The sequence below is a fragment of the Delphinapterus leucas genome, chromosome 2 (genome assembly GCF_059928025.1).
Source record: "Delphinapterus leucas isolate spDelLeu-1000000601 "Yukka" chromosome 2, BTC_Dleu_Yukka2, whole genome shotgun sequence".
NCBI lineage: Eukaryota > Metazoa > Chordata > Mammalia > Artiodactyla > Monodontidae > Delphinapterus > Delphinapterus leucas.
Window position 1 is genome coordinate 16,750,629 of NC_143130.1, and position 14,220 is coordinate 16,764,848.

General features: G+C 44.1%; 1 protein-coding gene across 5 annotated transcripts in view; it reads right to left on the reverse strand.

Annotated features, from left to right (window-relative positions):
* The window catches only part of NRP1 (neuropilin 1), a 138,113-nt gene that overhangs the window by 60,517 nt on the left and 63,376 nt on the right, over positions 1 to 14,220 (reverse strand). For all 5 annotated transcript variants that reach the window (XM_089906470.1, XM_022580440.2, XM_022580441.2 and 2 more), the window contains exons 5-6: positions 10,581 to 10,736; positions 8,394 to 8,560 (exon numbers count right to left, since the gene is read on the reverse strand). In XM_089906470.1, coding sequence (XP_089762596.1) covers positions 8,394 to 8,560; positions 10,581 to 10,736 — 323 coding nt within the window. The remainder of the gene's footprint in view (positions 1 to 8,393; positions 8,561 to 10,580; positions 10,737 to 14,220) is intronic.

Here is a 14,220-nt window from a genome sequence, read left to right on the forward strand (position 1 = left end):
TCTACAGTAAACAGTGGAAAAGTGACAGAAACCAGCCAAGCAACCAGCTACTTTTTCTTTCAAAATTCTGATCAGTCTGATTATTTTGAAAATGACTTGATTAGGATTTTGCGCATCTTCTATACCAGTGGTTTACAACTGGGGATGATTTTGCCCCCAAACAGGACATTTGGCAACTCCTGGGGACGTCGTTTTTGGTTGTCGTTTTGATTGAGGGTGCGTGCGTGCGTGTGTGTGTGTGTGTGTGTGTGTGTGTGTGTGTGTATGTTACTGGCTTCTAGTAGCTGGAGGTCAAGAATGCTGCTAAACATCCTACAACACACAAGACTGCCCCACAACAAAGAATTATCCAATCTAAAATGTCAGGAGTGTCCAGATGCAGAACCCCTGCTCCAGACAAAGTCCAATCATTTGTTTAAATTAAAGCTTCTGCAGTGACTGTTCAATTTACTAGACATCATTTACCAATCAGCAGCTAAGCAGGATATACTGGGATTTAAACGTGCCTGCTTGGTCTTCAGACACAATCTTCTGAGAGGATCCAAATTCACGTCCTCATACTGTTACAACTGAGTGGGAGCAAAGAAGTGGTGGCCAGGATACTGAGATTCCAGCCCGGGTCTGTCAGTAACTGGCCCTGTGGTCTTGCAAATAACTTAATCCCTCTGAACACATGAACATTAAGGAATTTAGACAAAAGGATGTTTGTACCTATGTTTAATCTTACTCTTAAAGTCAAGATATTCTGGAAAGATATATAAAAACCTCTGCTCTAGAATTTAACTATGAATGTTGGTTCCAAATAGACACTGCCATAAAACAATAAGAAACCTCAACAGCAAGCAAAAAGAAATGTTCATGCTCTGGGGCTTCTCTGGTGGCGCAGTGGTTGAGAGTCCGCCTGCCGATGCAGGGGACGCGGGTTCGTGCCCCGGTCCGGGAAGATTCCACATGCTGCGGAGCGGCTGGGCCCGTGAGCCATAGCCGCTGGGCCTACGCGTCCGGAGCCTGTGCTCTGCAATGGGAGAGGCCACAGCAGTGAGAGGCCCGCGTACCACAAAAAAAAAAAAAAGGAAATGTTCATGCTCTACAAACTAACTTATTTTAAGTGTAATTCTACCCAAACACCTGTCGTTCTTTCAACACTCTCTTCCCAGTGATACTTCATCATAAAAGTCAGAGGCTTCTTTAAATGTCATACATTTTCTTTAAAGTGTGTTGACATGAAATACTAACTAGTAAAATCCTTTGACTGATTTTTAAAATTGAATTAAGTGGTCAACTTGACCAAAATGGTTAAAATTATCTTGCTATGTTCTATCTGACAAAACAACAGCTAAAAATGTCTAAATAATTATGTCACATGTACATTCTGTTTCCCCCAATCATATCTTCCTTCAAAAACAACAAAAAGCTCTGAATTTCATCTGTCCCTATAAACACATATTTCCTTCAAATGACTTCCTCTAATGTGAAACACCAAGGTAAGGTACCAGAGAAAGCATTAGGCAAAGTTCCTCAGGAGACAGTAAATTTTGGAACATGGGCTTCCTGGGTGGAAACCTAGTTAGAGATATCAGTCCTGTGATACACGAAGGGTCAGAGGTAAAGCATTTATTTTGTGCACGAAGTATAAGTCAATGCAGAACTAGGGTAAGATAACCAAAGTCTCACCTGGGCTACTTTTTTAAAAAGCAAATTGCCGGGACTTCCCTGGTGGCGCAGTGGTTGGGAATCCGCCTGCCAATGCAGGGGACACGGGTTCGAGCCCTGGTCCAGGAAGATTTCCACATGCCACGGAGCAACTAAGCCCGTGTGCCACAACTACTGAGCCCGTGTGCCACAACTACTGAAGCCTGGGTGTCTAGAGCCCGTGCTCCGCAACAAGAGAAGCCACCACAATGAGAAGGCTGCGCACCACAACCAAGAGTAGCCCCCGCTCGCAGCAACTAGAGAAAGCCCGCGTGCAGCAACGAAGACCCAACACAGCCAAAAGTAAATAAATAATAAAATTTTTAAAAAGGAAAGAAAAAGCAAATTATCTCCCTTCCAGATCAATGTTTCAGCTAAAGTAGCAAGTTAATATTAATTGCAAAACACACACAGAGCACACCTGGGGAATAAACATTCATTTGAACAGCTATATTTTCCCTAAATTTGCCAACATTATATTTTACATGCATCATTCCACATTTGGGTAACCCAGTGAGCTATTTTCGTCCGTTCTCTAGTCACACATTTATAAAGCATTTTATTGCAATTTCAGCAATTTGCTAATGATCTGAATGAGAAAATGCCCCCCGATCCTCGAAGTGTCTGGTCTGTAAACAGAGCGTTTACAGTCAGGATAACTTGCCTCCATACATGTTCTGGATTAGTTCAATTCAGCAGATAGAACCGATTTTGAACACAGATTATAAACCTACTAGAAACTAGAAACTGTATGAAAAATCACAAACTATTTCATAGGAGATCCCTGTTCCACACTCAACACATTCATATAAGAGAATGAAAGATTTGTCCAAGAGAGTTGAGAAGGAAAGAAAATGAGATATGAAATTTGTGAAAATAAATGACATTTAAAAGTTTTAAGATAAATTACATCAGCTTCTACTTTCAATTTGGGGAAACCCTCACTTTGAAGAAAAAAAGAAGGGTTTCAGATAACAAATTCTTCTAATCGAGTAAGAAACACTCACTTCTCCCACCTAAAATGCGATAAAAATGTGTAACAATACTGTGTGTCAGAGGGAACATTTCCAAGAATTCATGAGTTATTTTATCCCATTTGGCACGTAAAGGATGTCCCTTCTTAGCTCTTTTTCTTTTTTCTTTTTTTTTTTTTTCGGTACGTGGGCCTCTCACTGTTGTAGCTCTCCCGTTGCAGAGCACAGGCTCCGGGCCCGCAGGCTCAGCGGCCATGGCTCACAGGCCCAGCCGCTCCGCGGCATGTGGGATCTTCCCAGACCGGGGCACGAACCCGCGTCCCCTGCATCGGCAGGCGGACTCTCAACCACTGCGCCACCAGGGAAGCCCCCCTTCTTAGCTCTTGAAATCAGGTCCATGCCTTTAAATGATCTTTTGTCTCCATTCTCCGCAAGCTGCAAGTGAGATTCGGAGGTTGCTGGTAGCAACAACTCACACCCCTGGGTGGATGTGCAGGCACCTGTGGGTAGTAAACCTTGAAGGACCCCCTGGACTACAGGGCAGACCTTGGGGCTGGGGGCTGGGAAACTGGCGAGAGGAAGGACCGTTTCCTCTGTGACTCATGAGGTCTTAAGACCTCACCAGGATTTTCGCTTTGCCCAGTTTAGCTGGCGTGAGAGTGTCTGCCCGGCTTACTGCATTTGACAGAGCAGGAGGTGAAAAACTCACAATTCCAATGGCCAAAGAGCTCTGCAAAGGCCAGCTGCACCCGGGCCTGGTTCAGATCTGACCCCGAGCTGTGACTCGCCTCCCGCCCTCCGGCTCTCCCAGTGCCCAGTGACTCAGGTCCCAAGTCTGAGGAAAGAAGTCCCCTTTGGCCCTGTGAGGCTGACTTTCCCCACAAGTTGCAGCTTTTCCCCAAATCAGGACTTGATGAACTATTTAACCTCTCTGGGCTTTAGCCTTCTCGTAGGAAGATGCAGATAAAGAACCTCTGGTCCACTTAACCTACACTCTAAGACTAAAATGGGATGTGTATGAAAAGGGGCTTTTATAAAGGGAAAATGCTATAGAAACATAAGGTTTTGTTGTTAGAACATGTCTTAAAATGAATTTTTAAATCCTCAAATCAACCCAGGGCCACTTGGATTTGAGCAGTTTGAATGAGGGCACCTACTTTCTTCAACCCTGCAGCTGTGGCTGTGAGTAAGTGAACCCTGAGAGAGAGAGAGAGAGAGAGAGAGAGAGAGAGAGAGAGAGTGTGTGTGTGTGTGTGTGTGTGGGCGCGTTTTGACTCAGTTCAGCCCAACTCCTTACACCAAGGCCTTTGGTTGCTGGTGTCTGCTTTCAAAGTCCCTCCAGTTAGGAAATGTGGAATATCATCAAAGGGAAATGCATGTAAAGCACAAGGAAACCACTGAAACAAGCCTCCGCAGAGGTTGGCGTGAGCTCCTCTCTTCTGGAACTTTCCTTCTCCTCATCCCTCAGAATGAATATTTCTACCAGAAAATGTAGTGAACAGAGAAGGGGCTTGCTGATGTATTCTTACAGCTACAGAGGGTCTTCTTGGAGATTACTCTCTTCTGTGGGATTAATCCATCATAGGGCTGATGGACCAAACCAAACAGGATGTGGTTTAGAAGCCAACTGCTTTCTGCTCCTCTGGAATAAGAGAAGGCATGAATAATCTAGCACCAATTGTTAATTTTTCCCACAAAAGACAATATTACCAAATTTGGAGATGAGCAGAGTTTCAGCCTGAGTTGGTTTGTCAAGTAATTCTATTTCTAAAGTCACTGGAGGGTGTAGTAATCGATTAGTCCCTAGTGCCATTTTTATTTCTTTGGATCAACAAAGTTCATATCCCATCCAGGCATTATGTCTCTTGACTTCTTTTTTTTCTCTTGTCTCCTGGCATTCTAATCAGGGCAGAGTCACAGTTGTTTTGAGGAAAGCACTCCCAAGAGCTTTAATTAAAGCTAGAAGGATAAATCTGTTTACAGTGCAGTGAACACGATCATTAATAAAACATTGAAATAATTAACGAATTAAATTCTGCTTTGTGTGTGAATGGCTACACCAGGATTTAGGAGAACATGTTTTCTGATCAGACACATTCTACACACTTAGTTTGCAGATCTGAAAAGAAAAATCCAAGCCTGCTTTTTTCTGAGATCCACAGTCTCGTAGACTGCCAGAGCTTGAATGGAGAAGGCTACGTCACCTTTATTTTATAGGAAAAGAAATTCAGTGTCAATGAGGTTAATGGCTTGGGATCTAATAATGTGCTTGAAAATTAAGAATTTTTATAGCGCCACCAATACACTGAGTCTTTCCTTAGAATCCTTGATTATTTAACCAGAAACAAAAAGAAGATAAAGATGAAATGAGTAATAAGATCAGCAGTTCTAGGACACGGAACAGAATGGAATACTCTGAAGAATGTGAGCAAATCTCACCGGGTGATTAACTCTGCAATTGACAAGTAGGAGGTTTTCGCTTCTCAGGATATGAAGTGGCCTTTAGAACAGGATGTGACCACGTGGAAATGTCCAAGCCGGGACTTCCCTTCATGCTTCTCCTCACTAAAGGGCTTCTTGCCCTGGTTCTTAAGCTTTTTGCCAGACAACAGATCCCACAGGAAGCACCATGGAGGACATCCACACCGGCGGTTAACGATGCATTGTTTTTTTATGTCACTCGGTAATTTCCTAGAGAAAACAATTGAACCAAAGACTGTTCCTGTCTTGAGGGAGAGTCAGTTTCCAGGGCTGCCTTATTAATTTAACACATGCAAGTGTTTGTCCTTGTTGCTACAGCACCATGTTTGGTGGGGTATATTTCATGCAAAATGTGACAAAGCCGAAAAAGAAAACAAATGCCATCCTTATTCTGATGTGCATACAAACAGGACTGTCAAGTACAAATAAATGGTCCTGTGATGGGAGGTATGTACCTCCTGCCCTCAGCCTCCCTTATGCTGTGCTTGTGGGTTAACTTATAAAACATCTATCCAATGAAAACAAGCCCGCCACTTCCAAGGAGTTTCAGAAAAGCTGGAAGCACATGAAATTATTCATAATTAGGTGATGGGTGGATGTTAAGACCTCCCACCAAGTACACAGACGCAACTAGTGTGGAAATGAGCCCGCTGAGATCCCGCAGAAGAAAAAGATCATTTTCCCTCAAGGTGAACTGACGCTGAGCTCCTCTGACATCCACGTCCCGGAGGGGCTGAGGAGTAAGGGCTCCCCATTCTTGGTTTAGAAGCAGGAAGCCCCCGCTCATCCTGGTGTGAGGCTTCTCAGCACGAGGAAAAGCACAAAGGGTTGCAGACGGATGCTTCACAAGATACACCTGAATATATAGGAATTAGTGATAAAGATAAAGCACATCGAAGAGTAAAGAAGCAGGTGTTGGAGTCCAACAGACCTTGCTTCCAAGCCCGTGACCTTGGGCATTTACTCATATCTCCAAACCTCAGGGTCCTCATTTTAAAAATAAGGATAGGGCTTCCCTGGTGGCGCAGTGGTTGAGAGTCTGCCTGCCGATGCAGGGGACACGGGTTCGTGCCCCGGTCCGGGAGGATCCCATATGCCGCGGAGTGGCTGGGCCCGTGAGCCATGGCCGCTGAGCCTGCGCGTCCGGAGCCTGTGCTCCACAACGGGAGAGGCCACAACAGTGAAAGGCCCGTGTACCGCAAAAAAAAAAAAAAAAAAAAGGATAACTGAATCTCTGTCACAGGACTGCTCTGAGGATTGAATAAACATGAGTCAAGTACTCAGCAGAAGTTGGGGCACATAGGAAATACTCGATACATGGCGACTATCCCATGAATACCACAAGTGTCATTTGTGCTGTCCTCCTTCCAGGACGTGTGGAATTGCTGCCCCTTGGAAGTTAAGCGTGGCCGGCCGTGGGATGTGCTTTGGCAATGAACTTGGTGTCATGCTCCTCAATGGAGACTCACGGGTCAGCGTGCTTGGCCACACTCCCTTCCTCCCTCTGCCTTGGTGACAGGTTTCGGGTGACGGCCGCTCCCTCCAACTAGGTCCTGCTGTGAGAAGATGTGGGGCAGACGCCCTGCCGGCCAGAGATGGGGGGTGGCATGAGCAAAAAGGAAACCTTATTGTCTGGGGGCTTTGGGTTACTTATCTTATCCCGACCATACTTTGATAGAAAGAGTTGGACCATTTGAGATTTTTCTTCTGGGGCCATCTCAAATGGTGCCCAAGTCCTGAGAGTGATGTAAACCCTGTCCCGCTGACAAATGCTTTGTGAGAGCCCATTCTGTCTCCACGCATCTACTGACACAGAATTCCTTGCCCAGAAGAATTGCTACCGTTGCATTTTCTGAACTCTTGCAAGACTAACATCCCTAAATTACTGAGTGTTCTCCACCCTGCCGAGAATACAACTACATTACCATGCAAACATGCTTAGCACTGCAAAATGTAAGCTTCTCTCTAGAGGCACGTCTGTCAATCACATGGAACTGCTGGTTGGTGTGGGGATGTGGAAACACAAGTCTCCAAGAGCTATTTTGACGTAGACAAGTTCATTTCATTTCTGACTTAATCTAGAGCTGGATTCAGCAATCCCACCCAAGGTAAAAGCCTCTTCTTTTCTCACCCTCTACACATTTCTCAGTGTTATCATTTCGAGGTTAGTGTGAGTTCAGCCTTCTGAAATAGGCCATTTCACTTTAAGTGTATGTTAAACTAATATTGACCTTTCCAAAGTAAAACAAAATCTGGTATTTGTGCTCAACAGACTGAAACAGGCATAGATTTAGAAAGTAGGGGATTAATCATCCTGGTATATTTTCTTGCTTAGAAACTCTCCCTGGGAATTAGTCATTTTTATATATCTCGCAATTAGTCCAGGACAGGCTCTGCCTACTCTCCTGAAGAGGAAATCTGGATCCTTCAGCAAATAACATTGGATAATTTGCCCACAGTTTAACCCACACAGCCAGATATGATGTTTCATTTGACAGTGGGTGAAAAAGTCAAGAACATGAACATCAGGCCTTGGGTGGGAGTATCCAGACATCAAGGTTGGGCAAGTTTAGGCTTTGGGAGTGGTGCCAGTGATGAACTGGAGATGAGTCCGCGTGGAGGTGCAGAGGAGGGGAGCCTGTGGGGAGTGGAAGGGTGAAGGCAGGGAGGGGAATATTAGAGCAAAGTGGGGAGAGCAGAACCGACATCACTATTAAGGACAGAGACGTGTACATTTCATATGTCTGTGTCTGTACGTAATCCACAGAGACCAATACCTTCAACTAAACCACTTCTTGGGCACGTGCTACTTGGACCAGTGTGGGAAAGTAAACCTCAACCCCGTTCTGCTCTTCTCCTACCCTGAGCAAACAAACAAACAAAACATCTTACAAAACAATGACTTCAGGAAACAAAAATCTGTTAAAGTAGGAAGCACATCCATAGAAAATGTATGGCTGTTGTGGAAAAAAAACCCTCAGATCTTTTAGTTGTTACCCAAGTGAGACATCTGTGCTCAGATTCTGTAAGAGTCATATGTAAGTATCTGAGAAGATAAGGGATTTTCAGGGATGTCATCTAGGCCTGCTTTTCTCTGATCCTGTGAATTCTGCAAAGTGATTACACTCGGTGGTGGTCCCTGTCCTTCTCGTTGGAAGGCATTAGTCACGGCGTTGCTTTTTTTCAACAACCGTTTTAGATGACCCAAATCTTCCACCCTGAGTGTGCCAAGTATAAGCCACATACCTGGATCCACTCTTTGTAGGAATCCTCTCCAGGGGTCCACCCATTCTCAGGATAGTGGAGGCGGGAACGTTCGGCAGACCAGTTGGTGCTGTATTGGGAAGAAGCTGTGATCTGGTCAGAGTGAATCTCTCCGGATTCCATGCCCAGAGCTTCCATACACTTGAAGTCTGAAGGGGAAAAAAAAAAAAAAAAAAATGACCCTAAGTCATCAAAACGAAGGGGACCTAGGATGCATATTTCCTTTTTTGATCTGGAAAACTAAAACGGACTTTTCGATGTTCACACAGTCTTACAAAAGATGACAACGAGGGACGTATTGGATTGTAGCACCGATACGTGCATTTTCATGGCAAGAATGCTGAAAAGCAAGGCTATGAAGATCTCACAGTTGATTATTTTTCCAACAGGGCTTAGGTTGATATAAATACTATAAATACTATTAGAAAGTTTTTAGGAAATGATGGAAATTCAGATTTATTTTCAAAGTTGAATGTATGCAGATATGTCATATGCATACACATCAAGAGTTACATTTAAATAAAATTGTACTATTTCCTCTAAGATCTAAGAAAAGTGAAAAAGACTCTTTGTCCATTTATAGCCCATATTTGGTGGGCTAAGTAGACTTTAACTCTCCATCTTTCAGAGTCCTTGCAATTGGCACCCAGGCCTCCCCCTTTGTTATGCCCCTGCCCTGGACTGGCCATAGTTATTAACACCATTGGTTTACTTTATTAAAACACAACAGTATCCATCAGGGTAAAGTGCAGTATCATAGGGTCCCAAAGAGCACCACAGTTTTACAGCATAAATAGTAATATTCACAACGATGACCATGAATCATGAAAACATATATTCCATTGGGCCTCATATACTCAGCAAACAATGAAATATGAACTATGATACTGGGAAGTGAATAATCAATTTTAGGAATATGTAAAGTACCAAAGTGCAAAAAAAACTTTAGAGATTAAAAAGAAGATTCTCAACCATCCAGAAAAACTTCAACTAACCAAATTTCCACATTTTCTGAATTTTCTATCATAATTAATAAGGTTTGTGGCATAAAAGGTTTTCTTTCACTGGTTTTCTACTTTTAAGCTTAGGTTTGTTATTTGGAATATAAAATGGCACAAAAATACATGAATGGATTAACCAAATAAATTAAGTAAAGATAAGATTTTGAAGTTTAATTGGCCTTTTTGTTTTCCAGTAAGATCTGGTAGAAAAGATACAAGCATATCTGTAGAACAGGTCTCCTAACTCCCCTGCCTTTTCCCTGTGCTACGTTACAACCTGGCAGCTAAAACTGATGAAACACAAATTATTCATTGTTTTTTCAGGTTTCTTTTCCTCGGGCTCTTAAAAGAGCTGGAGACCACATCAACTTAGTCGTGTATTTTTTTTCTTTTTTTGCGGTACGCGAGCCTCTCACTGTTGTGGCCTCTCCCGTTGCAAAGCACAGGCTCCGGACGCGCGGGCTCAGCGGCCATGGCTCACGGGCCCAGCCGCTCCGCGGCATGTGGGATCTTCCCGGATCGGGGCACGAACCCGCGTCCCCTGCATCGGCAGGCGGACTCTCAACCACTGCGCCACCAGGGAAGCCCTAGTCGTGTACTTTAAGAAGATACAAAAAACATATTACTTTTTTTTTCTTTTATGGAAAGTTATAGCAGAAGTTAAAACATGCTTCTTTTACGTGAATATCCGCTTTCATTCACATAAGAAAAGCAAAAACAGCTTCCACCAGGGTCTCCCCAAATCAAACCACCACGCACCATCCATTCTACCTGCCTGCCTGTTGATGAACTCCACTGATGCTGACTGGTTCTTCTCATCCAGGATCGATGCCTGTCCTTTCCTGGCTCTCAGCCCAATATACACTGGGGGGTACCAGGTAGGCGGTCTGGCCATATTTCATTGTTTCAAGGCACAGTTTTGCCGTTTCCCACTTTTTCTCCCATAATTTCAGAGGCTTACATGCAGCCTTCTCGCACATAGTTTTAAGAAAGCACCCCAAAGAGTTCTTCCCATTGATATTCATATAAACCATTTAAAAGAGAAAAAGAAATACTGGGCACTCCAACTCACGAAACACATCTGTAGTGTTCACAGGGCCACAGGTGTGTGAGGAGGAATAACAGCGACTACTTACCGCAGGGCTTTGCAAGAGGCATAAATACTGACCTTCTGAAACACTGCTTTGCGAGACACTGTAGTTTGCCGAGAAGCCTTCTTTGGCTATGGCGCTGTCCGTGTAGAAAACCATGGACAGGATGCCGGATGAGGAGTGGATTCGACCTGGTGTTTTCTGCCCACAGTAACGCCCAATGTGGGGACCAACTGCAGAGGAAGAAACGCAGAGGCCGTGAAAATACCTTTTCTTCTGCAGCAGATGCCAGCAGAACCATTTGTGAACATGGGTCCCAGTGGAACCCGGAAGTGTTTTCTTACCCCAAGCAAGTCTTCGCTAGCTAATTGTTTTGCAGTGAACATATTGGATCGGGTTTGCGGAGAGGGTTTTCAAGTGTGCTCTGAAGGGCAATAACAGGCATAACCACATTCCCCAGTGAGCAGGACTGTTTTCAGGAACAAAATCGAAAATCTTGCTTTGATTGCAAAGGAGATTTGGGCTGTCAAGTGCACCCTGGCATTCATCTCCAGGACCGCACGGTGCACACGGTCCGGCGCCCAGGAACTCTAGCCAGCTTGTAATCACCCACTGGGGGGGGCTCTTGGAGTCATCTGTCCTCAATGCCCCCACCCTAGGAGGGGATCCTGGCGAATGTTCTGGAAACCCGTCCTGGCACCAGAGCAGTACCAAGGTCTGACCCAGCCCTGGGTGACCCCCACCCCCTTCCTCTTTCCATCTTTCAGTCCTGGAGCCTCGTTATGACGAACACCACAGAATTAGACAAAGGACAGTAGATTATGTCCTAATCAGGGCTGTATCTGAAGACTAATTCATAATTGTAACAAAAAATTTAGAAATTATAGGTACCAATAACTTACACATAATAGCAAATTGTAATCAAAACAAAAGAAAATGAGTCTTTCTGACTTCTCAGTTTTTTATCTCCCAAACCTTAGAGAGGTGACTGCATTGCACTTGTGTCCAGGGACGAAGAGATGACGCAAAGCAGCCATTTGACTGCACACCAGGAAACAGGTAGTAACTGAGGCAGAAGAAGGTTGGGAACACTGACTGATTGGCGATCAAGTCAAGTTGTTATTTGGCTTATACTGGCCGTCCCTTTGTTGAAGTGCTTTTAGACCAAACGTGGCAATTAGCAACTGTAAGTTGCCTTATAGACAGTGTGGAAGCCCCCTGGGCTTGGAAAATCTTTCCATTTCCCTGTCCAGATCAGCAGCAAGACAAAAAAAAAAAAAAAAAAAAAAAAATCCCCTTTTCTCTAGATTTTTTTTTATTGCACATATGGTAAAAACATACCAGATGGTTTGGGCTTTGAAGGACAATCTGGTGTGGACCATTTTCCCCTCCAAGAAATCCGTGGTTCTGTGCCTTTCAACTAAGAGTTATTGCTGTGTTCAAGGAGGCACAGTAGGTGGACCTTTCTCTGGAGGGATGGGCCTTCGGCAGGAAGGTGGGGTTCCCAGGCTGGAGTGTGCTGCTTGGATGCAGAAGGCGGCTGGTGAGAGCTGGGTGAAGCTTCATGTGTGCTCGAGAAAGTGAACCCCACGCGAACTGCCCTCCCTGGAGCCCCACATGCTAGCTGAGTTCCTGGCAGGTGGCTATCTGAGCACCCTGCTTTTTAGAGTGCTTGGATCCTGGGCTAACAGGTTTTCCGTTCTTGGCCAACCCTCTTTAAAAAAATAAAAGGAAAGAAAAGAAAAAAACTAAGCTAAAGTGGTTTACTATTTGAGTTAGCGCAAAATGATGAGCTTGAATAGCTGATAACTTCTCCACGTGCTCAAAGTAATGGATGTGACCGATTTCTCTCTCTACTGTCACGCCTCACTCTCTAGCACCCAAATGTTTGTGTGTGTCAACTGCTTTATTACGAAGAGGACAAGGTGTCTGCCCATTTAGAGGACGGATACATAGGGCACCACGTGGTCGTGGACAGTGGCTCTGCAGAATGAGGGGAAAGGTCATGATATCAGGTTTCCCAGTTGGCAGAAGACAGCATCTCAGATGAAACTCTCACCGCTTTTTGTTTCTCTCTGGCTTTAATCCTGGCCACAGATTCTCCCACAACAAGTACTAGCTCTTCGCCAAGTTTTCTTCATTCTGAATGTGGCTCTATCACCAATTCAACACTTTCCCCTTCCCCTAAGAGCGCAAAGTTGCCAGCAACATATGCATGAAAATATCTTGCTGGAGTCATAAACTCAGGTCTTTCCTTTCCTCAAAAAGAATCCCACTTCTTGTCTGTAATCTTAATGGGAGGCTTAGAGTCTATTCATCCTCCCTCAGTCTTTTCCCTCATTTAAATTCCATTATTGTGGTTTCATAACTTTCTTTTTCTTGAGTTTGTGGGCAAACTTTTACAGCCTTACTCCTGGGGGCCTTTCTCAGATCGCCACAGCCACTGACCTTACCAAGAATACAAGCACACAAGGAAAGCTGCAGTCACGCCCTCACCACCCCGAGCTCCGGCTGCCTTCCCTCCCCTCCCCTCTGCTGTCACCAGTTCCTCTGGGGAGGGCGGGAGGTGGAGTCTCTTTGAAAGAGCAAACAGAAGAGAACTTGTCTAGTGCAGACTCAGAATTTAGAGAGTCTCCATGACTCACTGGTTTATAATGTTGAAGACATGCCGCGTAAATCTGCCTTCTGTCCTTTTGAATATTGCCCCGGGACAGCAAGCAGCATGCAACTCTCTTTAGGAGCCCTCAAGATAGGAGAGTGAAAGCCTTTTTCGACTATAATACAAAGAAGTATTGAATTTTCCTGAACAACAGCGAGACCTTAGCCTAGCAAGCTAATGCAATATTGATCTGAGCCACAGCGGCTGCAAGACCCTCATCTGTCTTGTGTATGCGCTCATTTGTGGATTTACATGACCACAGCTCTTGGGTTCCCTACTTCCGGTTATTGTGGAGCCAAAGGCCTAGGAGATGAATTCAAACTGTCACAAAAACAGAAGTATGATTCAAAAATAGAATGACTGGAGAATTTAAGCAACAGGTACTAAGCTCTCTCTTGGGGGAGAGCAGGCCTGCGATGATCATAGCTTCTCAGGTGTGAAGGCAACACAAGATTTGTGCTGTTTGAAAGATACACCTGCAACAGGAAATGGCAAAAGCCCATTCTTTGTATTTTCCCACTAATCCCTCCATTAATTATAACCCTACCTCAGAATCAGACAATTTGGCTTTCTGCCACTTTTTAATGAGAAAAAAGGGCAACAATCTACTATAAGGAGGTACTTTTAAAAAGAGGTATTTTGAATAAATAAACAAGAAAGGGGATCATTTTGAGAAGGTACAAGATAGGCTACATCTACTTTTCTTAGCATAAACCTTTTGGTGGAGAATATCTGGATTTTGCAACTTTTCCCCAGAGAAAATAATTTGCAACATTTATGTCATTTATATTTTGGAAGGTTGATATCATTGATATTTTATATTTATATAATTGATATTTTATATTTTAGAAGGTTAATTTTAATATGAAAGTAAATAAAAACCAAACAGAACTCAATCCAGCTTTCATGATGCTTATTCCTAAAATCATTGATAATTTGGGGAGTATAGGTCACAGCCTCAGTTCCAACTCTTTGCCCAGCCTGGATGGACAGCTGGCTTCATCTGCGCCCAGGTTTTGTGAGCTAGGCCTTCGTGTTTGGTTCCATAATTCAGCACA